Raw genomic sequence first — 27,709 nt, forward strand, 5'->3', positions numbered from 1 at the left:
AAGTCTTGGAATTTGCATTCTTTCAGTTTATTCTCACTTCTGATTGTTTTATCTTGTTTTCTCCGCAATTGATCTAAGACGTTTGTTTCTCTTCTTCATGATTTTTTTTTTTGTTTCATACTTAAACCAGTCTGCAGTTCCAAACTGGAGAGTTTGCACTGCATGACATCAAACAATTTAAGTCGGGTCGAAGGTCAATTAGAATTGTAACTCTTAAAATTTTTTGTCCAAATTTTTAATAAGCATGTCGTGCTCACATATATTATACAGACGCTGACTTCATAATAATGTTCTAAACTGTCTAAACACTTCAGTTGATTTCGTGAGAACTTAAGTTTACACGTGAACGAATTTCTTATGCAAGACTCTGCTGTCCCCCCCCCCCCCTTTGTTCTGTTTGATTTTTTTCCTCTGTTTATAACTCAAGTCTTATAAATAATCCATAACAAATATATATTTAATGAGTACAGTTGCTATATTAGGAGAAAAATAAACATCCTTTCCCTAGTCGTGAGAACCAGGCGCTGCCCGAAGATGGACATAGACAAATTTATGCTATAGGAGATCGGTCATTTTTTGTCTTGCATCGCAGCGGAAACATCTCAATGCAGCAACAATGGGACCACTATGCAACAGCTATGAGTACTTCTGTGACAATATGGGACAGATTCTGGGTTTAAAAATAATTAAGTTCACTTAAACTTGTGAATAAATCTCTTAAGTTACATTTGGTTTCTTGTTCTGGTAACATCACGATTTTTTTTTTCTGAATGAAGCGCTCCTGACACCTATACAAGCCTGTAACGCGTCATAGGTTCCCCAGTCATTAGGCCTACTATCACTCACTACACTTATTTTTACCGTATCACTGCCACATAATATTATCAATTATTTTCTTTCACATAGCGCACAGAATTAAAAAATGTCTCTTAAATTCGTTTCAAACATTTAGGCTACGCGTTAACAGATGATATAAATGAATTAATGTGTGTGTGTATGTATGTATGTATGTATGTATGTGATTTGATGATTATATAGCGTTGTTAGCAGCAGAGGAGGCGAAACTAAGAGACATGCTACTGGAGTTAAATAACAGCTGTGAGCAGTATGAAATGAAGATAAATGCAAACAATATGAAGGTCATGTTAATTGGAAGAAAACTAAAGAAGGTAAATTTGCGCATTTGAAATGAGACAGTAGAACAAGTAGTCAGCTTCAAATACTTGGAGCGTACTACATCTTCCGCGGACCTCTGGGAAAAGGAATAAGAAAGAGACTAGCGAAGCTCTTTGTGTGGAGTGTAGCATTGTACAGAATAGAAACATGGACATTATGACGAAGTGAAGATAAACGATTAGAAGCATTTGAAATGTGGATATGGAGAAGAATGGAGCGCATGAAATGGACATACAAAATAAGAAATGATGCTGTGCTAGAAAGAATGGGTGAAGGAAGAATGATGCTGAAATTGATCAGAAAGAGGAAAAGGAATTGGCTGGGCCACTAGCTAAAAAGAAACTTCCTTTTCCTTTGTTTCAACATAGCAAAATGAACTTCACGAAGTTTCTCCCTATGTTTTCATTACAACTAAGAGAAGAGGGTGAAGTATCAAAGATAGATATGAAATTTGGAACACATTCTTTGAACAAATAGGGCACATTTCTCTAAACTAGAAATTTTCTGTCGAACTAAGAAATGTCTTTACGTTTATAATGTTAAATTAAAAAATTCACTTTTACAATATAAATGCTTATTTCATTATTTTCAGCGCACGTATTAAAATTCTATATCAATTTGACGAACATGTATTTAAGAGTAAAGTGTGAAAATAATTTTAAATAATCTCTCAAACTGGCGCAAATAAATAATATTTTATGAATTACTGTATCGGGATATCATTTACCAAAAATTATGCCCCCATAATGTCTCTTATTAATTCAATCCATGTTAAAGTTCCTATAGCTTTCATTTATCTAACCACAAAAAATAAATAAATTACACCAAACAGAAGTAGTTCGATTGAATTTGCTAGTATATAAAACGCACAACTGCAAAACATATGGCTGGTTTCGCTAAAACTGTAAGCTAGCAAAACTCTGAATTGGAGATATGACCGAAGTTTCATTGGAGTTGCAACGTATGCCTGAGATTCCGTGCAATTTGTTGGAAAAGAAAAGACATAAATAGTGAATGTTTTGAGGTTCTAACGCACTGTTGCAAAAAACATTACTCTGTTACTGATGAAAATGCACTATTAGAGAAATAGTGTCTACTAAGATTTCATAGAATCTTGTAATGAAGATGGACGTTCAATTTGTGTTAATAGCAAGGAAGAAGTATGACGCACGTTTCAACTTATTAATGAGGAAAAGGTACAACTGGAGAACCAGTAACCGAGGTCATACAGCACAATATAAGACAGCACATATTATAAGTCTTCCTCTCTTTCTGCCTCACAGATGAAACCGCTTTCGAAATTGTAGGTCACCGCTACATCGATTGCACCTGTTTGTACAGTGACATATAATTCCTGAGTCACTGACGGTCTGGGAATGTTTTGTCAAAAGAAGGCGGTGACTTCCGATAAATGTATCGCGTCACAAGATTCCACACAGCTGATCACTGTCGACAGGTTGCGAAGTTGTAAGTTAATTTTTTCGTTTCTTTGTCGATTATCGCGGAAGCTACCTGTTTCTTTGTGCTTGTGACGCAAGTGCCTAATGCAACTTTTATCTGCTGTTGCGTACATGTTAACATTTCATCATCTATTTACTCTCAAGCCTGATTAGCGAACTATGTTACAAATCGGCGATGTGTGCAATGGAGAGAGAAAGGAACTGACCACCCTAACCCATTATCTCCTGGCCTAGTTGCCTCATGAGTAGATTCCTGCGTTTGGTTATCTAAAGCACTGGTCATCAGCACAGTGCACCCTCGGGCTAGCGTCTCTTACCCGCGGATAAGACATTGCACTAGCGTGCATCCGTGGCTGCTGGCGGGTATGTTTCCTCTCTCTCTCCCTTCTGCACGACGGTGTATGTTCAGATACACTTCTTACCCGTTAGCCATTTCAGAGAGTGCTGACGACCACTGATCTAGAGCCTCCAAAGCGACCGTAACGGTGTAGGTATGTATGAAGTATAGCTCTGCTACACCAACCCTACTTATAGAGTTCAGATCTTCTGTTCAGTGACCATGCGAAAACAAAACAAAGCTAGACGCTTCGAAATAAGTGCTCCAATAGAAGAATTTGGTAGCGAACATGTCATTAGGAAAGAATAAATATGTATTTTATCGGAAAGAAGGAAACAATTTTCATTTGAAACACTTACAATGTTTACAGTGTAATGTGTACAGACTCGTAAAGCACGCACTTATAATTTATTTTATCTTAAGTTTGAGCTGAGATTTATATTTTTCTTTTTTAATTCCAACCTTTAATTAGATCTAAAGTATCTTAGATGCTTTTTACTTATTGTAAAAATCAGAGGTAGACAAATTCAGGGCACCAGGTAGTCATGACGACTGAAAATTTTATATGGTGCCGAAAATGTTTATAGAGTTCAAAATTTGTTTAGGCTTCGATTTCTTTTGTCACTATGACTAATTTATAATGTTAAGAAAAGCTATTGTAGGAAGAAATTAGAATGTTCTTTTTAGATTAATATTGTTACATTTGTTACGTATCTCAAGATATTGTCATTACATGGCTTCAAAGGGTCTCTGAGAGCGTGTTTCTGCATTGAATATACGGTGCAAATACCCGAAAAATCTTGCACCGCGTTGATCACCGTGATCCAAATCATAGTTAGGACTCACCATCGTTCAGAACCTGACAACCTCCCAGCAAAAGATGACCAGTTTCGATTAGATTTCGTTCACTTTTTGCTTTGTCCTTCAAATTTCCTTTTCCTTCATATGGAACGACAAAGTGAAACAAGTGAACAACAGGCTTCGAGTCCACAGACACTTACAGCTCCAATTCCCCCTGCAAGAGCATGTGTTCGCGTACATTTCAAGTGTTTCTCCTCCCATTTTCCCCATTCATACAATCATTCATTAATTCCACTCAGAATCTGAAGATTTGAGTGATGTGGCTGTGGCTCTGTTTTAGAAACGGATGGAACGAATTATTTCTTGGTAGACGAATAGTCTATCATCCCCTTTAAAATGATGTGTCTGAAGATATGGAGTACAATTCGAAATTCAAACGTGGGGCATGATAGGGTTAAAGGCGTGGAGCAAAAAAGTCAATCAGCAGTGGTTTTGAACTTCTTCCTCGAAAACTAAATCAACATCTTTTTCCTCAAAATCGTGTTCTGCACATCTAAAATTATTCAAGGTACAAATTTTACAGTGAACATAATATGATCTCTCCTTGCAAGTATATCAGAATAACTTGTAGTCCACTTTAATAAAGGTGGCAGTAAAACAAAGAAGTACACCTACAATCTTATAGCCTCTGCTAAGCTTCTGGAATTCGAAAGCGCATTAAGCAAAAAATCACCAGTATCTTTCCCTGAAACTGACTACTGGTTCATAGTCATACGTGGTTCCAGGTAAGTGCAAGTCCTATGAGTCAGAACGGTTCATTTTTTTAGTCGAATGCATCACAAAGTAGTTATTTCCACTGACGAAGAAATATTTAACAGTATTTTCTTCCCTGAAGTCAGTCTTAGTGTACATAGATCGTTTCTTTTTCTAAAACAACATAGTTATGACTAGGGCTCGGATTTCCATGACGTGTCATATTTTTATCCTAGTCTCTTTTTACAAACTTACGTAAAATTAAACCAAATTCTAGCTTTTCTGAATAAAATGACACTGTTTTTATTGGTCATACAAATGTATATTTTACCATATTTTAGCATTAAGTCATATTAGACTCAAAATGGTAGAAAAGCATATTTTTGGTAATGCTACATTAGTTTTAATAGTTGTCCAAATATTATGTCAATAATGATAAGAGATTTTGTTTGCATTGGTTATTCATTTTGGATTTCCTTTCCTTAGAAATATTTTGTGCTTAAATGAAGTTTGAAGGTAAGCAGTAAGTTGTCAAAAGACAAAAGAATGTTAGAAATATGGCCAGATTATTGCTGGTCGGTCTCACCTTCACCCCTCTCAAACATGTGACGGTTGTTCCAACTCAGCTGTTGCTAGGTAGTATAACAAAGCAATTTTGTAGAATGGTGAATAAAATATTTTATAAATAATTTTCTTTGGGTGGGGGGGTGTCCATAGAAATCCGAGCCTTAGTTATGACACATTTTAAAATGTGATATGTTCACTAGAAGTAGTAACTTATTTAACGACTTTTCATTATTAAGGCGTTATTCATCGTCGAAATTCAACGTGGACGAGAAATGTCCATAAAAATTGCGGGTTCTTAGGAATAACGTACGAAGTAAAAAAAATGAAACTGTGAAGTATAATAACGTTGGCATAATAATAGTAGTAGTAGTAGTAGTAGTAGTAGTAGTAGTAGTAGTAGTAGTAGTAGTAGTAGTAGTAGTAGTAGTAGTAGTAGTAGTAGTAATGGGGGTAATGAAAAAAAAATCGACATATACGTCACTGGAAACGGAGATGAAACGAGATTGGAAACAAACTATAACAATCCCTATAACTTAAAGAATATATAAAAAAAAAATAACAAAAATAATATGAATTACAACTGTTTGGTATTTATACATGAATACCCGGGTACCATTCACAATAGATACACGTCATGTAACCTGAACCAGTGTGTGTGTGTGTGTGTGTGTGTGTGTGTGTGTGTGTGTGTGTGTGTGTGTGTGTACGTACATCACCCATAGCGGCATTTTCTCCAATTGGAAGAGTTCTCATTGTCATTACTAGAGCCCGGATTTAAGTTAATAAGCTGTTAGTGGGTATGGTTCATAAACATAAAAGCAATACCGGTACCCTCAGTTTTTAGACGCCGCTCTTGTTATTCAGTATTTCCCTTTAGTAGCCTACCGTCTTTAATCCTCCTGCCATTTGCAAAATCAGCGAGCTGTTTACTGGATGCATTGTCTAGTCATTGTGACTTAAGTTCTCTATTATTACATTTCGGGGTCTTGTGAACCAGGCTTGAAAATCCTCTTCACTCAACTATACTCAATGTCATTCTTAACTTTTAGTACATATAAATCCGGACTAACAAGTTAGATTACATCTCTAGCATACATTCTTCAGGTGTACGACTCCATTATTAACAACTCAAAGCGATGTGAAAACATTCCCCACTTGTGCATTTTCCAAACCAATTCAATAAAAGAAGTTTAAAATTGTCCTTAACAACTGAGTAGAGTGAAGCCGCATATGAACTTTACGATTTTCTTTCAAATTTAATAACACTTTATTTTTAACTACTCATTAGAATTGTATTCCATTTTGCGAACTTGCTGTAAGTAGCAATAAAATGCATATTCATTAAACATTACAGATTAATTTAAATATTGGTACAGCACAACAAAGACAAACTTAACATCTTTCTCTCTCGTTTTGTAATGTAATTTTCACCCTCTTAAGTAAAGTGCAACTGAAATTCTCTCTCCACCGACAGAGACGTTGCCTCTATATTATTCAAGACACTCTAAGAAGAAGGAGAAGAAAAATCTTTAGTTTACTTTCCTTTTCCTGTTTATTCAAGCAATGAGAGCAGATTTGAAGACCGCACAGAATTCCTAAGCATTCCAAACTTTTCGTCTTCGTAATTCAGTCAATCTGAGAATTTTCCAACTGCTTTCAACGAAGGACGCCGATTCATCTCCACTGTCCCCAACTCCACCATCAGAAATTCATGAGTAGATATTTATATCTTCTAGTCCGAGGATAAAGAGTTTTCTCTGAAGGCCGACTGCATCGTTATCTACCGAACATTAATACAACACCAATAGTCTAAGATGCTAACTTTCAGACAGAATATACAGCACAATAAATAATTAGTAACTATTGTAAATCTTTCGTAACTACAACTTTAAAAATGACATCATATCCATTTACTTATATATGCACCTTTAAAACTTCAGTCTATTCTGAGATCACTTTTATTGTAGTTATTCTTCAACGTTCCATTAAAACTACAGTACTGTCCAAATTTCACGAGAGGTTCCCTGCCGGGGTGGGGGGTACGGTCCTTGCGGGGTAAGAGGAGAGGGTAAGCCAGTAAACTCAGCGTTCTTGAAGGAGCATGTGGATACGGGTGGTGTTATTGGCCGGCTGGGAGAAACAAGGCTCAGCCAATGGCCAGACGGTTCCGTGTCGGGGAAGGATTATAAGAGTGAGGAAACAATTCGCATTCCTTGTCGATCTTCCGTATATATTTGAAAATAACATCATGATAGACGTAAGTCCACACATAAACCATAATAATTCGTAAAAGTAACTGCACTTTCCTTTTAAAATCACGGAGATGAATAATTGTAATTCTATTGCTTTAATAATATTCCATTTTTGTTCACCGCTGCTGAATAACGGTTAGAATATGTGACCGTGAAATGAGCGAGCCCGGGTTCAAAACATGATTGGAACAATACAATTTAGAAACTATGAGACAATAACTGTAGCTGTTCAGTCAATGTGCCTTTCAAACTATAGAGGCTATTCAGGGACTATGAAAATACAATTATAACTGTAGCTATTTATTAAACTTGTCCTTCAAACCAGAGAAGTATTCACAGACTGTTAAACAATAATTATAACCACGGGCAGGTATTTATGGAGATTAATTTTATCACTTGTGTTTTTTTTTTACATTGCTGTCGGCGGAGATTGTTGGAGATTGATTTGTACTTTTGGCGGAGATTAATGGAAATTTTGGAAAATACAATTATTTTGGAATTGAAGTACGTACTAACTCAGTGTGAATACAGTAAAGCATCGATTAACCGAATGCCGATCAACCGAAATATCGGTTAACCGAAAGCGTTCCAGTCAGCAAATTCAAAGTTCCTCGCGCGTCATGTAGAAGCGCGGTTTGCGAGATTTAGCGGGGGGGGGGGGGACGAGTCGGACTTCTTTTCCTAAACTGTAGGCCATTTTGAACTAGTCAAGCTAAGCTAGTCAGTTCTCTGTGTTATTTGTAAGACGTGTGATACAAAATATATACTGTATTTACAGTTTTGTGTTTAATATCAGTGTTTCTTTGTTTCATACAGCTCCTATGACACCGGTACAATTTGTTTTCGTAAATGATCGGTTATCCGAAAAATAAGTTATCCAAATACCCCCCGTCCCCCATTGATTCGGATAATTGATGCTCTACTGTATTAATTTTCAAATAATTAACATTCGTTGGATTCTGGTAGAGGTACGTTATGACCAATAGACAATATTTGTTGCATTAAGACTGTATTTAACACACATACATTAAAAAAAACAAGCAGCCCTCAAATTAACACTTTCAAATTGTTAGTAAATATTGAATTCTCGGTCTTTTGAGTTCACTAATGTAATCAGAATACCTGGAATACCATGTAATGTAGCCTACTTGGATATGTAATAGATTCAAATGAAAATAAAATTCGAAACCAAATAAGAATATGAAATTCGTTATAAAATGACACAATAGTAATAATTCGCGAATGTGTTCATATTTCGCTATTAGAACTATATTTCGTGATTTGTTGCGATTGTTTTATCCGCATATTATTAATCAGAATCACTTAATTCGTAAAGATTATTACAAATCTATTGCACATCTATTATGTTGTGATTTTCGCGATTTCCATAAATACCCGGTCCTGATTATAACTATCAATCTTTATTTATCAGAGACAAGACAATAATCGTAACTGTAGCTCTCTATACAACCTGCCTGATTTTAATTGTAGCCTATTTAATGTTCCTACCAAACTACACAGACAATGGGATGATAAATTACAATTGTAGCCCTTTATTTAATATTCCTATCAAACTACATAGACAATGAGATGATAATTATAATTGTAGCTCTTTATTTAACATGCATTTCAAAATACAGAAACTATTTAAAGTTCTTTTCGAACTAACAGACGATTAGATTATAATTATAATTATAATCACAGCTCTTTAACACGCATTTCAAAATACTGAAGTTATTTAATGTTCCTTTCAAAATACATAGACAATGAGATGATAATTACAATTGCAGCCCTTTATTTAATATTCCTATCAAACTACACAGCCAATGAGATGATAATTATAATTTTATTGCAACTCTTCAATTAACATGCATTTCAAAATACAGAAGTTGTTTAATGTTCCTTTCGAACTAATAGACGATGAGATGATAATTATAATCGTAGCTCTTTATTTCACATGTATTTCAAAATACAGACGCTATTTAATGTTCCTTTCAAACTATATAAACGATGACATAATTACAATTGTAGCTCTTTATTTAATATGCAATACAGAAGCTACTCACAGACGATATGCATCACTTTAGCTCTTTTAAGATATATTTCAAACTCCAGAGATTATTCACAGACGATAAAACAAATCTAATTTTAATTTGTTTAGTCAAGTGTCTCAAACTGCAACGGATATTCAGACACAATTATAATTATTACCTCATTGTAATTCTTATGTAATATCTGATTTCAAGTGCAGAGGCTATTCGAAGACTGTGAGATAACTAAGGGATTTGCCAGAAGACGGACATACATGTATCAATGACAAATGACCTATGTGCCCTTCTTTTTTCAACTGACAGTGAAACGAGCGAGTTCAGGCTCAAATCCTGCTTGAGGCTTTTTTCCGGGGGTTTTCCCTTCAACTCATTAAGAGCAAATGCTGGAGAAGTTTCGGCGCTGAACCCTGGATTCATCTCGTTGGAATTATGACCTTCATTTCATTCAGATACCAGATAACCATAGCGTCGTAAAATGCTAAAGAAACGAGATTTAGTTCCGTTTTTTAGTCAATACTGGCACTAACATTACAAGGGAAAAACCTGGTAAGTCACGTTTTACTGTTTTTACAGGAAAGCAAGTTAAAAGTTTCAACACAGATTACATTGTATTGTTTTTGGGTTATCGTTCTTCAAATTTCTTTGGACTAATGAGGTTGTTATTCTATACATTTAAACTACATAAATCTACACTGCCTGAGCTATTACACATCATCTAAAAAAGAAAATTGATAATTTTGGATATATCAAGTTTTACCCTTGTGCTCTTGAATTATTTTAATGCAGTATACTCTTCTTAATCCGGCCATTCCTTGCACAGAGGGAAGCCGGATTAGCGACAGCGCCGGACTATTGAGAGTGCTTAAAAATGCCTTTAAAATAGTGTTATAAGCTGCGCCAACCACACCTTTTAAACCGAAACTACAACGTCCCACGCGTGCATATATTAAATAAGATATACATGTATAAGTAACACAATATACATATGGCACCGATGCAAATTTCCCAGAAAATTATTAGATTAGAAGTGATAGGAGGTACACAAGAAGAAGGCCGGATAATTGGGAGGCCGGATTACTGAGGGTCGGATTAGCGAGATCTAGTGCAGTCTCTCGATCGTATACATTGAGTTGGACATCATCTCTGTATTTGTGTATGGTATCTGCTACTCTATAATTCAGTGCAGTGCAGAACACTACCTAACACTGTGTAACCATCTTAGTTGGTCACTCTGGCTGCTGGATCCGAGGTTCTCGGGTTTAAGCCCGGACGAGGGCGAAAAAATTATTTTCCTTCTGTAAAGAACTTACGCTGAAGGTCCCAGGTGATAGATTAATGGTACGTAAAAGTACCCTGTACCTGATTCGCAATATGTGAAACTAAACAGCGTTCAGGTGAAAATACGAATTTACAGGATCGAGAAAAAACCTAGCGTGATCGCTATGGTAACGCTCAAGTGTCACGTAGCCACAGACTCCTATCTTGTACGTGCATTCGCCCATCTTTCCCGGAGATATCAACTCTGCAAGTCCCTTTTCACTATGTCGGAGCCCATTCCACGAGAAGTGCTAGCACATGTGTTCTAACAGTGTTGCCAGATACCGAGCATTGTTTGCTAAATGGATAGAGATGCACGCCCTCTGTCGCCCCCGCCCTTCCGCTAATCAGCAACTCTAACCCCCGCTCGTTACGTCACCACGCTACTCATTTGTTTCCAAATCCCACACCCCCACGCCATCGTACAGAACAAATTTCGCGTTTTAACTTCACATCAGAGTTGCAACATCAGCAGAATGTGGCTTGGCTTCAAGCAAATTCAAACAAGGCTCCGTTAGAGGGCGAGGAAACAAAAACAAGATACTGGGAACTTTTATAATATTCACTTGAAATCATCTCTTCTTCATGAAGGCAAAAATTATAATCAAATTCAATCGCTCCAAGACGAACGAATGAATGTATGAACATGTTTTTGAAATGAATTTACTTTCAGGAGAGGGGCACTACGACACAGAAAAGCGATCTTTTAAGATCTACATACTGCGCTAATCCTCAAACTAAATGCATTTTCAAACCCACACAGAACGCCTACACTAAGGTTCGCTGTGTACCTAGGTTTCAAGCAGGTAACCCCACTCGTCCCTAGGCCAGACCTCCGTTCGTCGCCAACAGGCGTTCGGGAATGCTATGGAATGATGACGAAATGGAGAAATGTTGATGAAATGGCGTAGATGCCTAATATGGGGAAACGGAAGAATCCCGAGAAAAACCCCAGGTACGACCTTGTCTGCCACGTCAGTCACTATGAAGCTTTGAATGAAAAATCCAGACCTGACCAGGACTGTCTATGTCACAGACTGGAAGTCTGACCACAGCAGGCGAAAAAACATTATTTGCTTACAGACAGTTCTTGTCAGCTTATGAAAATATTGCTTACTAATGAATCATTATTCATTCATTACGATAAAACGGGGCGCATGTTGTGTGTGTGTGCCTTACAAGGCTATATATCGCTTAATCAAGCACAAATTATGCAATGAAGAGCTAACAACGTAGCTTTGTAGAGTGTAGTTTATTCATAGTACGAGATATTATGTACTATCGGCAACCACAACTTGGTAAACAGCACATAGTTTGAATGTCCCTAACTTGGCGATAGCTATACATTGCATGCATGCATATATACATACATACATACATACATACTTACGCACTTTGTGGTCTGTCTAAAACAATACGAGAGACAGCAAACATCATAAAGTGTTGGCTTCAATAGTATAGCATTTACGTTGACAATTTAACAGATTCATTTAGTTTTCGTAAGATAAAGGGCACAAAACTCTCCTACGATTAGCTTAATCACGCAGGCGTTTAATTGCTGCATCGAAAGACATCTTAATTAACTGATAAACCGTTAAACTAACAAAGATGTTCCACAGAAATTTTCATTTTCAAGTGATTTTATCCATAACCTGTCACAATAGTTACACAAACTTCCTCCCACCTTGTATGCATGCATATAGGCCTACACATTATATATTCATACGATCACAAGCACGAAGGAATTTCGATGCAGTAACTGGCAACAATGTTGCTGTGCACATGTGGCTGTGGTTAGAAGCGATATCGGACGGCTGCGACATAGTCATATGATCCATGCATGGAATACAAGACGGAAGGAAGTCTGGCTGGAGAATCCACCCACGACAGGAGAGCAATCAGCGAGACTGTGACCCCAAGGGCTGCCTGTTCCTCCCGGCGAAGATCGTGCAAGTCTACTTAGATTTTATTACTAGACCGAGGATTTATATGCCTTAAAATTTCCAAAATATGCATGCAACTATGCACTAAGAACGTTAGAATATGCACTTAACTATGCACTAAAAATTTAAAAATAAGCTGATTATGGAACGTTTTAGTGCACTTTTAATACAATTCAATTCAATTTATTTGGCCATTAGACATACAATTTTAGGTTTTGTCAGAATACATTGAAAAACATATAAATACATTTAAAAACACTAATAAAAGAAACAGTAAAATTTAAATAATACAATGAAAACATAAAATAATTTGAAACTTTTAAATTAAAGAAAACTAACTAAATTGCAATTAAACTTATTTATTAAAATACAATTTCATACAAATTTGTGTTGAAAAACTCAGCAACAGAATAAAAAGGATTATTTAATAATCAATTGTAAAATCTAGTTTTGAAGCTATTGATTGGTAATTTATAATATTGACTTGGGGGCTTATTATATAACTTCATCCCCATAATTAAAAAGTTTGTGTTTATCTTGTGTAATCTACAAAATGGAATATTAATTTGTTCACTATTCCTAATTTCATGATCAGGTAACTTCGAACTACACTTTTACTTTCAAAATATTCTAACAAGAAATATAAAATAGAGTCACCGGCGTAGCTGAGTCGGGTAAGGCCTGCCAATCCGGAGTTGCGCTGGGGTGCGGGTTCGATTCCCGCTTAGATTTTCTTCTGAGGTTTTCCCCAGCTGTAAGGCGAATGTCAGGTAATCTATGGCGAATCCTCTACCTTATCTCGCCAAGTACAATCTCGCTATCAACCCATCGACGCTAAATGATCATTAGTTGAGACAGCGTCGTTAAATAATAGACATATGTATAATAATAATAATAATAATAATAATAATAATAATAACTTCAACCCAGCATCACGAGATCAGATGGCTAACACTGAGTTACACCGATGACTTGTACTTTCTTCTGCAAATTTAATACGACATAAAATAGAGGCATTTCAAATTTGTACTATCTTCTCTTCTGTTTGCACACCACATAAGTTCCATTTCTTATAAATAAACGGAAACGTTAGGCTTGGTTTACTTGGATTTATATTTATCGTGATTCAGTGGGAAATACCGATATAAAGTAATTTCTCGTGATATTATGAAATATCTTGTCCGCAATGAGTCAGCTTTCAGATAAAAAATCGCATTTCTAACATGTTCCGCATCCCCTGCATAATTACACCGAAATCGTTTGGCAGACAATTCACAATGTTACTTAAAACACGTGTTAAAATGGCATTATAAATAAATGTAGATAGAGATGTTTACTAAACTAGGCCTCATGCCCGATGTAACAAACCTACGAACAAAATAAACACATTTCAACATTTATGTCGTACATTCTTTTAAGAAAGCTGTTCAGTACTTATAAAAACATCAGAAAGTTTAATAATCTATTAACATAATATTAACGTATTACTTGAAATTACTCGATGTGCTATCTGATGGGATATTTATGAACTGCTGTTACAGTACTAAACGACAGGACACCTGATTGTGATCTACAGATTTAATTTATGAAACATTATGGCTGGAAAACGAATAATTTTGATATTGAACCGGAATAAATAGAAGTAGCTGCAGCTGCAAAGAGAAACACTGTAATTATTACAAGGAAAATCAAGGAAACAATGTGATATCCTCGATCACATATAACAGATTGGCCGCGATATAGGACTTTTTTGACAACATGAGTAGTTCTACAGATTAACAGATGACGTAATATGGCTGAACGAACCTAGATCTGGAGAAGACAGCAGCGTTGCCAGCCATGCGATAAATTATCGCGTTACGCGATATTTTGAACCTTGATGCGATTATTTTCTTTACGTAATTATAAATTATATCGTTTTTCCGTGCGTGACATGGAGTAGTAAGTATTATTCCATGAACATTGCAACTATTCTCCCATCTAGCGATCGTTACCGAAAGTTCATTTTCGACAGTGGAGATCTTAGCGACCGTTCTCTAAACTGCTTCGTTGATCGGTTGCGATTGCTGGCGTGTGATATCTGGTGCGAAACAATTGACAATCTGCGCAAACAGTTGAAAGTCGTGTTAAAAATACTCTCGCACTAGTGTTAGGAGAACATTTCGCACGCTACCGTATAATTTTTTTAACACAGCTTTTTCCGTTTTCTGGTGGCCTGCGAGCTGACAACCAGATCTGGAGGTCCCGGCTTCGAGTCCCAGGCTCCGCTATCGGGAATTTACCTTTAATACGAGAAGTTCCGAGGGTGTCTAGAGTCTGGAAATATGACACGACTGCGAGTATGCCGGGTTATTAATTAACCAGCCTCCAAAATATAAAATATAGTACCGATATATCATTACTGTAGCTGGGCAGAAACAGTCACACTGTTGACAAGTGACGCCATCAGCACAACCAGGAAGCTCTAAAAGATGCTAGAGAATTAATAATGAATTAAAAAAAAACACGTCTTACTTTTAGGCATAGCTGTGCAATAACCTGTTTTTCGCTCTGAAATAACGCAAAGCATCATTCTCAGAAGTTCAAATACACATCATATAATACACCGATTTTCCTCATTTTTAATGGAAAAGTGTAGCTAAGGAGTGATATTGATATTTTATGAAATGTGTTGAAACTTGCAGTGCAACTACAGCAGTAAAAGTACAGTGCTTTTCGTCCACACCTGTGGAGTAACGGTCAGCGCGTCTGGCCGCGAAACCGGTCGGGGCAAGTTACCTGGTTGAGGTTTTTTCCGGGGTTTTCCCTCAACCCAATACGATAACTTTCGGTGCTGGACCCCGGAGTCATTTCACCGGCATTATCACCTTCATTTCATTCGACACTAAATAACCTAGATGTTGATACAGCGTCGTAAAATAACCCAATAAAACAAAAAAAAAAACAGTGCTTTTCTTTCACACTGCGGCCAACGGACATGGGCTCGCATGCCGGCCGCATCAGCTCGGACTCCCGCCACCCGCGCATGTTTGTAGCAACAGTAGGTTGTGTGAGTGAACAGCATTCGCATTAAAGCCATTGTCTAGTTTGTTTCGTTTCTCTTCCATGCATATATGAAGCTATTGTCTAGTTTGTTTCGTTCCTGTTCCATGCGTATAAATGTACGTGTGTTAAGTGCTAATTACGTTACGAGTGTTATCAGTGCTTGCGCAGTTTTTCATAATGTCTCGACACGATTACATATTACTACAAAGGATTTTTATGTACGACACATGTGACAAAACCTCTTGTAGGGAAGTTAGAAGGCGAGTTAAAACAATTTCCCGATTTACTTATCCCACACAGAAAAACCGTGCTAAGACTTGTGAACAAATTCAAGGAAACGGGATCGATTCGCGATAGAAAGCGAAGAGTAACACGATCCCCTGATGCGATTTTATCTATGGGGGAACTTGAAAAACAAAGTGTATGCAACAAACTCCTATACACTGGAAGAACTAAAAGATAACAGGTGAGAAATTGACTCAATTTCGGATATTGAAATTTCTCGACTGTGAATGAAAATTTTCTGAGAAGATGCCAGAAATGTGTGTATGATGAAGGCCAACATTCGTAACATATTTTATGATAAGATATGTGCTTATTATCATTGTGATTGTAACTGTAACTATGAGAAAGTGAAGCGGTACCGGGGGTATTGTAACTGTTTCGGCGGGAGTCCCAGCTGCTGTAGCCGGCCGTGCGCTGGCCGCAGTATGAAAGAAAAGCAGCACTGTACAGGGTTGCCAGATAAAGGAATCGAAACCGTCGTACTAATTTATGAACTCCTATCAACTTCCTAATATACTTCTAGTCCACCGCTGTGTAGTAATGGTTAGCACGCCTGACTGTGAAACGAGCAAGCCAGAGTTCAAATCCCGGATGAGACGAGTTATCTGGTTGACGTTGTTTCCGGGTTTTCCCTCAACCCGTTAAGAGAAAATGCTCGTTAACTTCCGGCGCTGCAGTAATTTCGCTGGCATTATCACCTTCATGTCATTATGCAGTTCATAAAGAATAGAAAAATAAATATAACTACCAGTAAATTTTAGTCCCAATTAAAGAGACTACTGATTATAGTTCACATCCACAATGACATTCAGCATTGAAACAAATCACCACCCATTTCTTCATCATCAACACTGTTACCGCAGTAAGGCGTGCACGATGACGCTTGGTTAGAATCAACTTTCTTATGTTTAAAGTCAGCAGAATTTGATCTTTGGCCAGCGCGGCGGCAGATAGGCTATTCTAGTATCAATAAATGCGACGGTTGAGAATAATATCAAATTAATTCATCTACAGTCGACTCAAACCCGACACCTCTACAATGTCGGCGCGTTTAGACTTACTAATGCTACAGTGGTACTATTTAATTGATAAAAAGATTTCCTTTATCGAACAAACAAGGAAGTTAATAAAATTAAACTCGTAGTATTACTTTGATATAACTGCGCCGTATACGTAAAACCTAGAGATCAAGATGACAAATTATTGCCTTGCATGGCAATCATAGTTACCAGATCGATTTTCAAAGCATTCCCCCCTTAAAAGCATGTTTCTTTCATATTAGTCCAGGACATACTAAATGAAGAAAACTTGTCTAAGAGGGACTAATTAACCATCAACTTTGTTTTAATTATAAACCAACATTATAAGTTCCCAATTATTTTTTCCTCTCAGTCAAATAGTCATACAAAATTGCGTACGACATAGAGTTCGGTCGTACCTCGTACAATTAGTCAAAATAGTCGTATGCGTACGACTATAGTCGTACGTATGGCAACCCTGGCACTGTATAACGTTAAAAGTACATTCTCTGAGCATTTAGAAAAGAATATTTTTCCTACCGGCTTTGTAGAGTTGCCACATCGCTCAAAATTAAAGGTAAACTTTTTTTGGAAAGTAAACTTCTCACCCAAGAGTTCCACTCAATTTTGGACAAACGATAATGTTACGCTGTTCGTTTCAGTGAAATAAGGGCCGCGCAGACCAAGGCGGATGCGAATGCGAACGCGAACTACTTGCGAACTTTTAGGCACACACCAACGCGAAAACTCCGCGACCGAACAGTTTTCTGAGGGCATCATCGCGACGAACATGGATCCTTCTCAATTTGAAGAATGTCTTCTTGTAGCAGCAGCCTTGGATGATGATGATGATGATGATGATGATGATGATACACAGAGGTAAATAACCGTTTCGCAACTTACTGGGTCCTACTTGAAAATAATTGCATTTATACATATATTGCAAAACTAAGACAGCTTGTCAACTTAATGTACAGCATAACACCAGAGAACATTATAAATGGAATATTTTTCTTTCTTTGATTAGACCATTTCTACTCCAAATTATCTGCTGTCGCGCTTTCATTTTCTTACAACTCTTCGAAATCGGCATCAAGCAATTCTTTCTGTCCCTCATCATAGAACGTTTTTATACTCATCCTCCTGCACAGCCTCTGGAATTCGTTACCTAATGACGTCAGGGACTGCCGGACTTTATCACAATTCAAAATTAAACTGGAAGATTTTGTCTTATTTAATGGTTTTTAGATACTGCTAGAAGTGTTGATTTTTTTTTTTTTTACTTTAGATTAAAATTGCAAGTTTCTTGTCTATGTTCGTTAATTAGGATATAGTTAATTATGATAATCATTCATCTACAGTTTGCGTGTCTGTCTGCAACATGTGTATATTTTTGTGTGGCTTTACTTTGTTTAACTGTGATTTTTTCTATTTATTTCTATTATTGTATTTGTATTTCTGGTGGTGTGGAAGAGAAAGCCTGATGGTCTTAACTACACCAGAATAAATAAATAAATAAATAAATAAATAAATAAATAAATAAATAAATAAATAAATGTTTCCCCTAATAGGAGGAAACGCCGTAGAACATGGGTCCATGCAATTAGCATGTCAAGAGAGGTGAAATGAGAGTTCAAGGACTTGTACCATCAGCTGAGGAAGATGAGGCAAACTGAGCGATCAACCCTACACATGTCAACCACTGCCACCGGGCATTTATTACTCGTTGCATGAATGATTGCCGGCGGCCAGTAGGCGAACTAAAGCATAAACACTGCGTAGGAGATGGATGACGCAGCGCCAACGTCTCTCTCGAAGTCGGCAATCATTTGTGCAACGAGTAATATCCATTTGCAGTGTGAATAAATGCATACATGTCGATCGGTTCTCCTGACCATCCAATTGCCTGCCTGCCTGCCTGCCTGCCTGCGCGAACTGCTCGCGTGCTGTTCAGTATCACTGCATTAACAACCGAGTGTTGAATAGATCGTGAACGTCTTCGCCTTCGCATTCGCCTTGGTGTGCTTAGGCAGCAGCTATATAACACCTATATATCCATTCCACTCTGAATGTGATGAAATTGATAAGTTTTATTTCAGATTTTAACTTCATTGCCGGTACTGATATATTTTATGAACGTGGTCAAGTTTTCTCTTGTATGACTTGAGGCTTTCCCGGCGTTTGATGTAGAATAACTCTTCTCGGGTTCTCAGTCAGGTGAGTTGGAGATTTGCTTTCAAGCTTTCGACGGCTAGCTCTGCCATCTTCTTCAGGGAATGAAGTGATGTGGGACCATATCTAGCCGGTATATATGCAATAGTAGTGAAGCAGCGGGAAGCCTTACTATTGCATATATACCGGCTAGACATGGCCCCACATCACTTCATTCCCTGAAGAAGATGGCAGAGCTAGCCGTCGAAAGCTTGGAAGCAAATCTCCAAGTTTTCTCTTGATGGGCACACAATGGTGTATTAAAAATTACCATTCAATGATATATGCCTTCATATTTCAAAGACATAATATGCGTATAAACAACCACTTCTTAATCGGAGTTCATCAGTTGAGCGCAAGAGAAAATTTTATCTGGAATGAATGCATCAGTTGAGCGCGGCGGTCAGTTTTGGAATGCATCAGTAACAGTCAGTTTAACACGAGCCGCAGCAATTTACCTTCCCATTTTGTAGAGACTAGGACTCTCTGTACATTGACAGGTAAGTATGGTTAAAAATGCTGCTCTCGTAAAAATACTCGTACCGATAAATTGTTTAAAATATTTGTTCCAGCAATGGGTTGTTCAATATCTAGGTCAGTTTCTTGGATAATAGTAGGCCACTCTCTGTAGGAAACCAATTCTAGTAATATTTCCGCGTTTATATTTACAAAGTAATTCTTCCATATACTGTTTCCTCCTTTTATACAGTATGCAGAATTGGCTCTAACAATATTCCAATTGCCATTCATTTTAATATATGTACTAATTTGTGTTCCAATAATGACTTGAAGAAATAAATATATGAGGATGCGCAGTATTACAATTCAGAGAAAACGCTTTGCAGAACGCCTCACATGCATTATTAGTTCTGTCTGATGTAACAGTATCGGAAGCCCATATTTCAGGGAGAAATAACGAATCCGGTTCTATGAAATTTGATACCAAATAATCAGATTGTGATACTTTCATTAACAGGTTGGTTGCTAACTAAATCTTCAACAAATGCATCTACGACTTCAGTTGGAGGAAGAAATTAAAGACCGAATACACAGTGCAACCATTTACAGTTGTCAGTATTGTTATCTTTATACTTAATTAGATAGCCTCAAGGATTGAATTTTTCTTCACCAAGCCTGACATATTGCACACAAATTTTCTCACGCGTTACGTGTCAACTCTAAGCCTAGGGAAAACTGACCACCGCGCTCAACTGATGCATACCCAAAATTTATCCCGTGCTCAACTGATGCATTTTTAATCCTTTCGCGCTCAATTGATGTATAGCCTTCTTAATATCCTTTGTTATTATACTACACACGCAATTTATATCATCTGAAAGGTGTTCAAGTTTACTCCCCTTTACGGTACTCGGAAGTCATTCACATAGAGGCTGGAACCCGGACCTCCAGAAAGACACCCCGCGGCTCTCTCTCTGGCTCCGACACGTCTGACTAAAAATAGAACATCGAAACTCTGCCTGGAGCACGCATGGCGGGTAGTTTCACAAATTTCAGCTAATTACATCTATGAGTCTCCAGGACGTCTTACTTCCTGTCGCAAACTGCACAGCAAACTAGTTTCTCCAGGGCTGTTCCAATGGCAAGATGGCGGAGCTCTAAGGCTATAATATGTCAAAGTTTCTCAAACTGGGGATACGTGAAAATTAAACACGCAGATTAAATTTATAAATATTATGAATGTGTGCAAATATAAAAAAGCTGCTTTTGTTTAATATCGAATCTGCTCATTTGTTCTTCCGGGCTCTCAGTGCTAGACCACCTTTCCCTTGCAAGAAATACGATTCTTCAATCACTCTTAAAGCTTTTCACACCTTGTATACATTATCATGTTAGCATATGATCAGGTTAGACTAGGCCACTTTAGCTACTAAGACCATCTACTGCTTTAGTTATAACTTATAACCAAAGAACCTTATTAACGCCATCACTCCTTGGCCAATAGTGACGTCATTACACACTAAATAATGTGAAGGCCATCCAACAGTTACTTGGTATTTTTCAGCACAAAATATCACAACATTAGTTGTAAAAGAAAACGTCAGAAAGATAGGCTACAAAGGTTCTAATCTGTAACACCACCTTCAGAATGTTAAACAAAACTAGTTTTTTTGGAACGTAATGCATGACATTTTTAGCAAACACATTATGTTTCCCAAGTAAACTGCTTTAAAATTAAATACGATACGTTTTCAGAATGTACTGCATTAAACATTCTACAACGAAACTATATTTTTTGTTATGTTTGTACTTTCTTCATAAAATCTAAAGAAATAGATTTCCAAAAAAGGATTGTTTCAAAACTCCAACGAAACCACAGTATATTGTCCATAATGTTCAAAATGTAATGTTCACACTTCTAAATTAAACATTTCTTCGAAACAGTATAATTTCAAGGGAAAAATTGTTCCGGGGACGAATATCGATCCCGGGACCCTTCGCTTAGCGCACAAATACTTTACCGACTGAACTACATGATACCGTCACAATTTTTCCCTTTATATCCACAAAGGGAAAAACACTAGAGGAGGGGAATTCGCTCCGGTGCTGTGGATTGAACTTCGGCGTAACTCAGTGGTTAGAGCTCTTGGTACGTACAACTAAGGATCCGGGTTCGATCCCCGGCGCCGAAGTGAATTTTTCTCCTTTAATAACTACTCTACGGAAGAGTTCTCGGCCGTGGAACAAGTTATTACCCTGGTGTAGAGATTAGCTAAGCTGGACCAAGTACTACATCCGGAAAATAAGCAACCAGCAGAGATATCAAATTCATGTACAAGAATAATGAATAAATAGAAGTACTTCTAAAATTTAAGTAACTTTTCCCATGAAACGGAAGTGTCATATATAAAGGATGGTAGGTTAATCTGGGTAATGGTCTACAAAAAATTACGTTCAATAGAAAGAGTCCTATTCAAATTTTCAGTAAACATCTTTGGAGTGTAGTGTATTTAATTCATCTAGTAGAACACTCTTGTAAACGTACCGACTTCAAGTGTTAGAAAACGCGATATTCTGTACGTAGTAATAAAACTTGTTACAGGCCTACTACAATGAAGCTGTGTGCTTAGAACTTCCGTCACGTCCAAAGACTTAAATACATTGCGCACCCTTAACAAACTGCGCATGCGTGCCACACGAGACTCAAACTCACCACAGACTGCTGTTGCTGCTGCTGGGACGGACTAGTGACGGAGGTGGCGTCGCCGTTTGGCTGGGGCGGCTGCGGTGGAGTCGTCGTGGGGGCAGTTGCGCCGGTTCCCTGCTGCTCGAACTGGCGCTGTCGGTGGGCCAGGCGGTCTAGGCTGGCAAGTCTGAAGGACGGGGTGCCGCCGGCGGCGTACTTGGGCAGAGTGGGGGGCGGCACGGCTCGGGGCAACGCCTTCTCGCCCGACGAAGAGCGCAGCAGACTGGAGCTGCTGGTGTACATGTAGGAGCCGGGCGTCGCCGCCGCCGAGATGCTGGTGCGCGGGCTCGTCGCGTTGCTCTGCATCTCACGCCAGGTATCGCATGCCGGGATCCTGGTTCAACACCCAGTGGCTCAGACAGGCACCAACACTACAGCCAAGCGCCAGTCACGCATATTCAGAACAGCGCGAAGGGCTCAGGTTAAACATTCGCATTAAGGCGTAAAGGGAAAGCTGAAGTATATATTCCAATGACGACGCATAGGGGATACTGAGGTAAGAATTTCTAATAATGCGTAACGTTGTGCATTGGAGCGCGGAGGTAAATTTGGCATGAAGGTGTGGAGAGACACATTATGGTACAGATATCTTGAAGGTGTTGTAGAGGTACGGACGTAAATTTGCCGTGAAGGTGTGGAGAGGCATGGAAGTACAGATGTCTTGAAGGCGTTGTAGGAATACGCACGTAAATTTGCCGCGAAAGTGTGGAAAGGCAAGGGCGTAAACTTGCTGTGAAGGTGTGAAAAGGACGGACGTAAATTTGCCGTAAAGGTGTAGAGAGGCACGGAGGTACAGCTGCCATGAATTGTGGAGAGGCATGGACGTAGATTTGCCTGAGGTGTAGAGAAGCAGCAGGGGTGTAACTTTATCATGAAGGTGTGGAGAGGTATGGAGGTACATTTGCCATGAAGGTGTATACAGACATGGACGTAAATTTGCCGTGAAAGTCTGGAAAGGCAAGGAGGTCCAGAGATACAAACGTAAATTTGCCGTGAAGATTTGGAAAGACTTGGAGGTACAGAGATGCGGACATAAATTTGTCGTGAAGGTGTGGACAGGCTCGGACGTAAATTTGCCATGAAGGTGTAAAGACATACGGGTGTAAATTTTCCGTGAAGGTGTGGAGAGGCACGGGTGTAAATTTGCCGTAAAATTGTGGTGATGTGGAGAAGCACGGCAGTAGTAAAGTTGACGTGAAGAGACACGGGCGTGAAAATTTTCGAAGTTGTGGAGAAGCACGAGAGCAGTAAAGCTGCCTTGAAAGTGTGTAGAGACACGGCGTAAAAATTGCCGTGAAGATGTGGAGATGCGCGGGAGTAAAGGTGCCGTGAAGATGTGGAGAGGCTCAGACGTTAATTTTACGAGAAGGTGTAGACACGCACGGAGGTACAGTTGCCGTGAAGGTGTAGAGGCACGGAGGTAAATATGCCGTGAATGTGTGGAGAGGCACGGAGGTAAATATGTCGTGAATGTGTGGATAGGCATGAAGGTACAGTTGCCACGAAGAAATAGACACAGAAGTAGAGTTTCTGTGAAGTTGTGGACAGGACGTAGATAAATTTGCTGTGCAGGTGTGGGCAAGACGAAGGTAAATTTGCTGCAAATGTGTGTACAGGCACGGAGGTAAAGTTTCCATGAAGTGTGAAGAGAGACGGACGTACAGGTAAGGAGGAACAGTCGCCGACAGGTGTGCAGAGGAAGTTTCCATACAGCTATTAGGGTTTGTACAGACATGGAATTAAGTTAGCCGTGAAGATTTATGAAGGCACGGAGGCAAATTTGCAGCGAAGTTGTGCAATTGCCTGAAAGGTGTGAAAAACCATCGAAATACATTTGCAATCAATGTGTGAAGAGGAACGGTGATGGAACTGTTCTGAATGTGTGTAGGAGAAAGAGGTGAAGTTGTCGCGACGATTTATGCGTGCTAAAAGGTAACATTTCTATGAATTCCTTAAGAGTTCAGGCACGGAGGTAAATGTTTCACGAAAGCGTTGAAGGTTAGAACTGTAGGCGTTCAGTACATGTGAAGAAATGCACACGTTATGGAGGTTACTATCCAGAGAAGGAATACGGGAAGAGGGATATGGAAGTTAGGAGATGCATGGGGACAGGACTGTAGAATTCTCACAGAAGGATATAGATGACTAAGTGAAATTTATTTGACAAGGGTAAATTCGCAAGGGAAGTAAAACCCCTGATCACATATAAGAAATTGATTAGCCTAATGCACTTTTAAGACAAAAGGTTTTATTAATTTCACTATGCTGCTGCCTAGCGACTGCAAAAGAATCACGTTATAATCCTAATGAGACTGCATGGAGTAATAGCTTGCAGCAGTACTTTCATCTAGAGGTCTTTATCAAAAAATTAATTTTCGACAGTGGAGAACCTGGTTAATGGTTGTTCTCTTCTACACATTGTCATTTCATAACATGGGAATGGTCAATCTGATATGTGATCAGGGGTAAAACTGATATGCCAAAGCCAGCCATAAGCATTGTTAATACGAAATTGGTTACCATAGTCATCATCAGTAACATCGGGTCATTCAAAACTCTTCCGACCTCATTCACTTTGTACTTTTTTGTAGAAAACGAGCTCATTCACTTGCTCTTCAGTAGAAAAAGACATGTTATCAGACACCAAGTTACAAAAAAACATACTGTTAATTTAAGGCAATCATAGTATGTGTCCAGTAAGTCCCCTAGCGTGTAGAAAATCATTGTGTACGTAACAATGAAGACAGACCTTACAATACTTAACGAGAACAAAAATAAATGATGGATGACCCCTTTCAGCATTTCCTCTTGGCTCGAAGTGTGTGATTCTTCCACTTGTGTTCGTTGTTATTTCAGAGGATGGACGGACATTGTAGAACTCGTATTGAGGAAGGTTATGCACATCGGGACACACAATGAAACTAGTAAGTATAGGCAACGGAATTCAGACGCAAAGACCGTAACTAAAGACAGTTCGTGAACTACTGATCCAAACAGATTCATGAAGAGTATCAGAAAATCGATAAAATGGGAAGGAAAATGCATAATGTTATTTCCTTTATCTCAATCTTTCTTATTTATTTTTTTCATTTCCTTTTCACATTTCCGTTCTAGTTACTGTCGTTTACACTTTTTTCAACTTTACCTAATGTTTTCCTCTTAGTTCTTCTTTTTCTCAATTTTATACCTATTTCTTATCTCTTCTGCTTCTCTTGTTACTTTCCTCTTACTTTACTTTATCCATTTTCTCTTATATACTCTTTTTACTTTTTAATTTTATTTTGTTTTCATTCTTTTCCCCGTCTCTTAAGTTCCTTGTTCCCTTCCACTATCTCTTACATAGTGTTCATATCCTCATTCTTTCCTCTCTTCTGTTATTAACTTCTATTTTCTGAATTATTTTCGTCTTTATTCCTGTCTTAAATTTCTTTCACTGCCTTTATCTTCTTCTATCCTCTGTTCCTTTGCCTCTCATTTCCGTTATTCACGTATTTTTTAACGTTGCATAATGTTAATCTGCGAGCCTAATCTACTAGAAACAATATGTATAGTGTTTTGTATATGTGATGTCGGCAATTACATTCATTGTAATGTGGTCCTCACAATTTTGCCACGGTGCCACAATTACATTTATTACTAACGCCGGATGTCTAAGCAAAATGCATATTCTTTTCCACACTTTTAAAGGTACGCAGAAAGATTATACTTCGTAAGACACCTAGATATGCAGTTTTAACTATGTTTGTTGGTGCTTATAAATGCTTATTTCGCAGGAAAACGTTTATTTTACCCAAAACTGTAATTTTAAAAGTGTATATTTCACTACTAGCCGTCACTTATCACCGATTCCCTTTTTTATTGGCTAATAAAAAATTAACTTGAGTCGAATGCGTAAGAAAGCAATGCTAAAGTATGACCCAGGATGTTATGAAATAATATTGCGTAGTTCTCATTAGTTACAGAGAACCTTGGGATTCCCCGCCAAGCTTCTGCGACCAGGCAGTATAAAGACGTGGATCTTCTTGTTTTTCGAATGAAGAAAGTGTTTGTAAAGTCATCGATTAGAATTTAAAAATTTCGTGAACTCCTTCCAAATTTGTCTTTAGCTCCTCAGCCAATCTAACTCGATGGAGTACGTTGTTACAAGCTGTGTCATACTACGCGGAACATTTGAGTGAAATGAAAAACGTTTTGAATTTACTAAATGCAGAAGATGTAGTCAGCAATGCCACATCCCACGAATGTTTTGCTAAAAATGGCATCCAAGAAAAGATTCAGAACATCCATAACCGTTTCTCCAAAATATCCGAAATTTTAAAGCAGTTGGAAGCTCGAAATAGTTCCTTGAAACATTCACTTTCTCTGACAGATGAAATTTCGGTAACATTATCTTCAGAAACACATGAGGTTGCAAAAATTGCGTTCGACAAACTTAGTCAGATATTACAGAAAAGTTCCGGTTACAAAATACTGTGTCAAATTTCTAAAAATCTTTCTGGTGAAGAAACAGGTATTGAAGAGGAATTCACCGAAGAACTGTGGTGTTTTTCACATGCGCCTGTGACGTCAAGCGACGTCGAACGGACATTTTCACTGTACAAAGCATTCTTCACTGACAGACTCAGGAGCTTCACATAGGATAATCTCAGGATGACCTTCCTTGTATACTGCAACAGCCTTCAATAAGATGAGAGTTCTACGAAACAATTTATCATCATATTTCCGTGTATTCATTTTTGCTTATTTTGGTGCTTATTTTCACCATTTTTCGTGCTTATTTTACTGTGGCCATGTATTCGTTTTTGCTTATTTTGGTGTTTATTTTTACCCTTTTTCGTGCTTATTTTACTGTTTCCGTGTATTCGTTTTTGCTTATTTTAGTGCTTATTTTACTGTTCACGTGTATTCGTTTTTGCTTATTTTGGTGCTTATTTTTACCATTTTCGTGCTTATTTTACTGTTTCCGTGTATTCGTTTTTGCTTATTTTGGTGCTTATTTTACTGTTTCCGTGTATTCGTTTTTGCTTATTTTGGTGCTTATTTTTACCATTTTTCGTGCTTATTTGCTTGCTTATTTTACTGTTTGACTGTGCTTAGAAATCCGGACTTTATTTATTACATACACAGTTTCTTGCGGAGCGCTCTATTACACTTAAATTTCATACCTACTACTTTATTCTCTCTTATTACCATAACGTCATATTTATGATATATGATCATCAATCTCCCTTCCCTATTCACTATATTTATCTAAGTAATATTTATTTTCCAGTTCTATATTTCATTA

The 27,709-nt window shown here is 37.9% G+C and overlaps 1 protein-coding gene across 9 annotated transcripts in view; it reads right to left on the reverse strand.

The window, feature by feature from the left end:
• The window catches only part of pnut (septin 7-like protein pnut), a 394,868-nt gene that overhangs the window by 243,337 nt on the left and 123,822 nt on the right, over positions 1–27,709 (reverse strand). For 4 of the 9 annotated variants that reach the window (XM_069817903.1, XM_069817906.1, XM_069817907.1 and 1 more), the window contains exon 2: positions 22,390–22,756. The exons of 4 other annotated variants lie outside the window; for them this stretch is intronic. In XM_069817903.1, coding sequence (XP_069674004.1) covers positions 22,390–22,728 — 339 coding nt within the window. In that variant the 5' untranslated portion in view covers positions 22,729–22,756. Of the gene's footprint in view, positions 1–22,389; positions 22,776–27,709 lie in introns of those variants that run through there. One more of the 9 variants, XM_069817904.1, reaches the window with a different exon arrangement.

Source organism: Periplaneta americana, chromosome 2, assembly GCF_040183065.1.
Source record: "Periplaneta americana isolate PAMFEO1 chromosome 2, P.americana_PAMFEO1_priV1, whole genome shotgun sequence".
NCBI lineage: Eukaryota > Metazoa > Arthropoda > Insecta > Blattodea > Blattidae > Periplaneta > Periplaneta americana.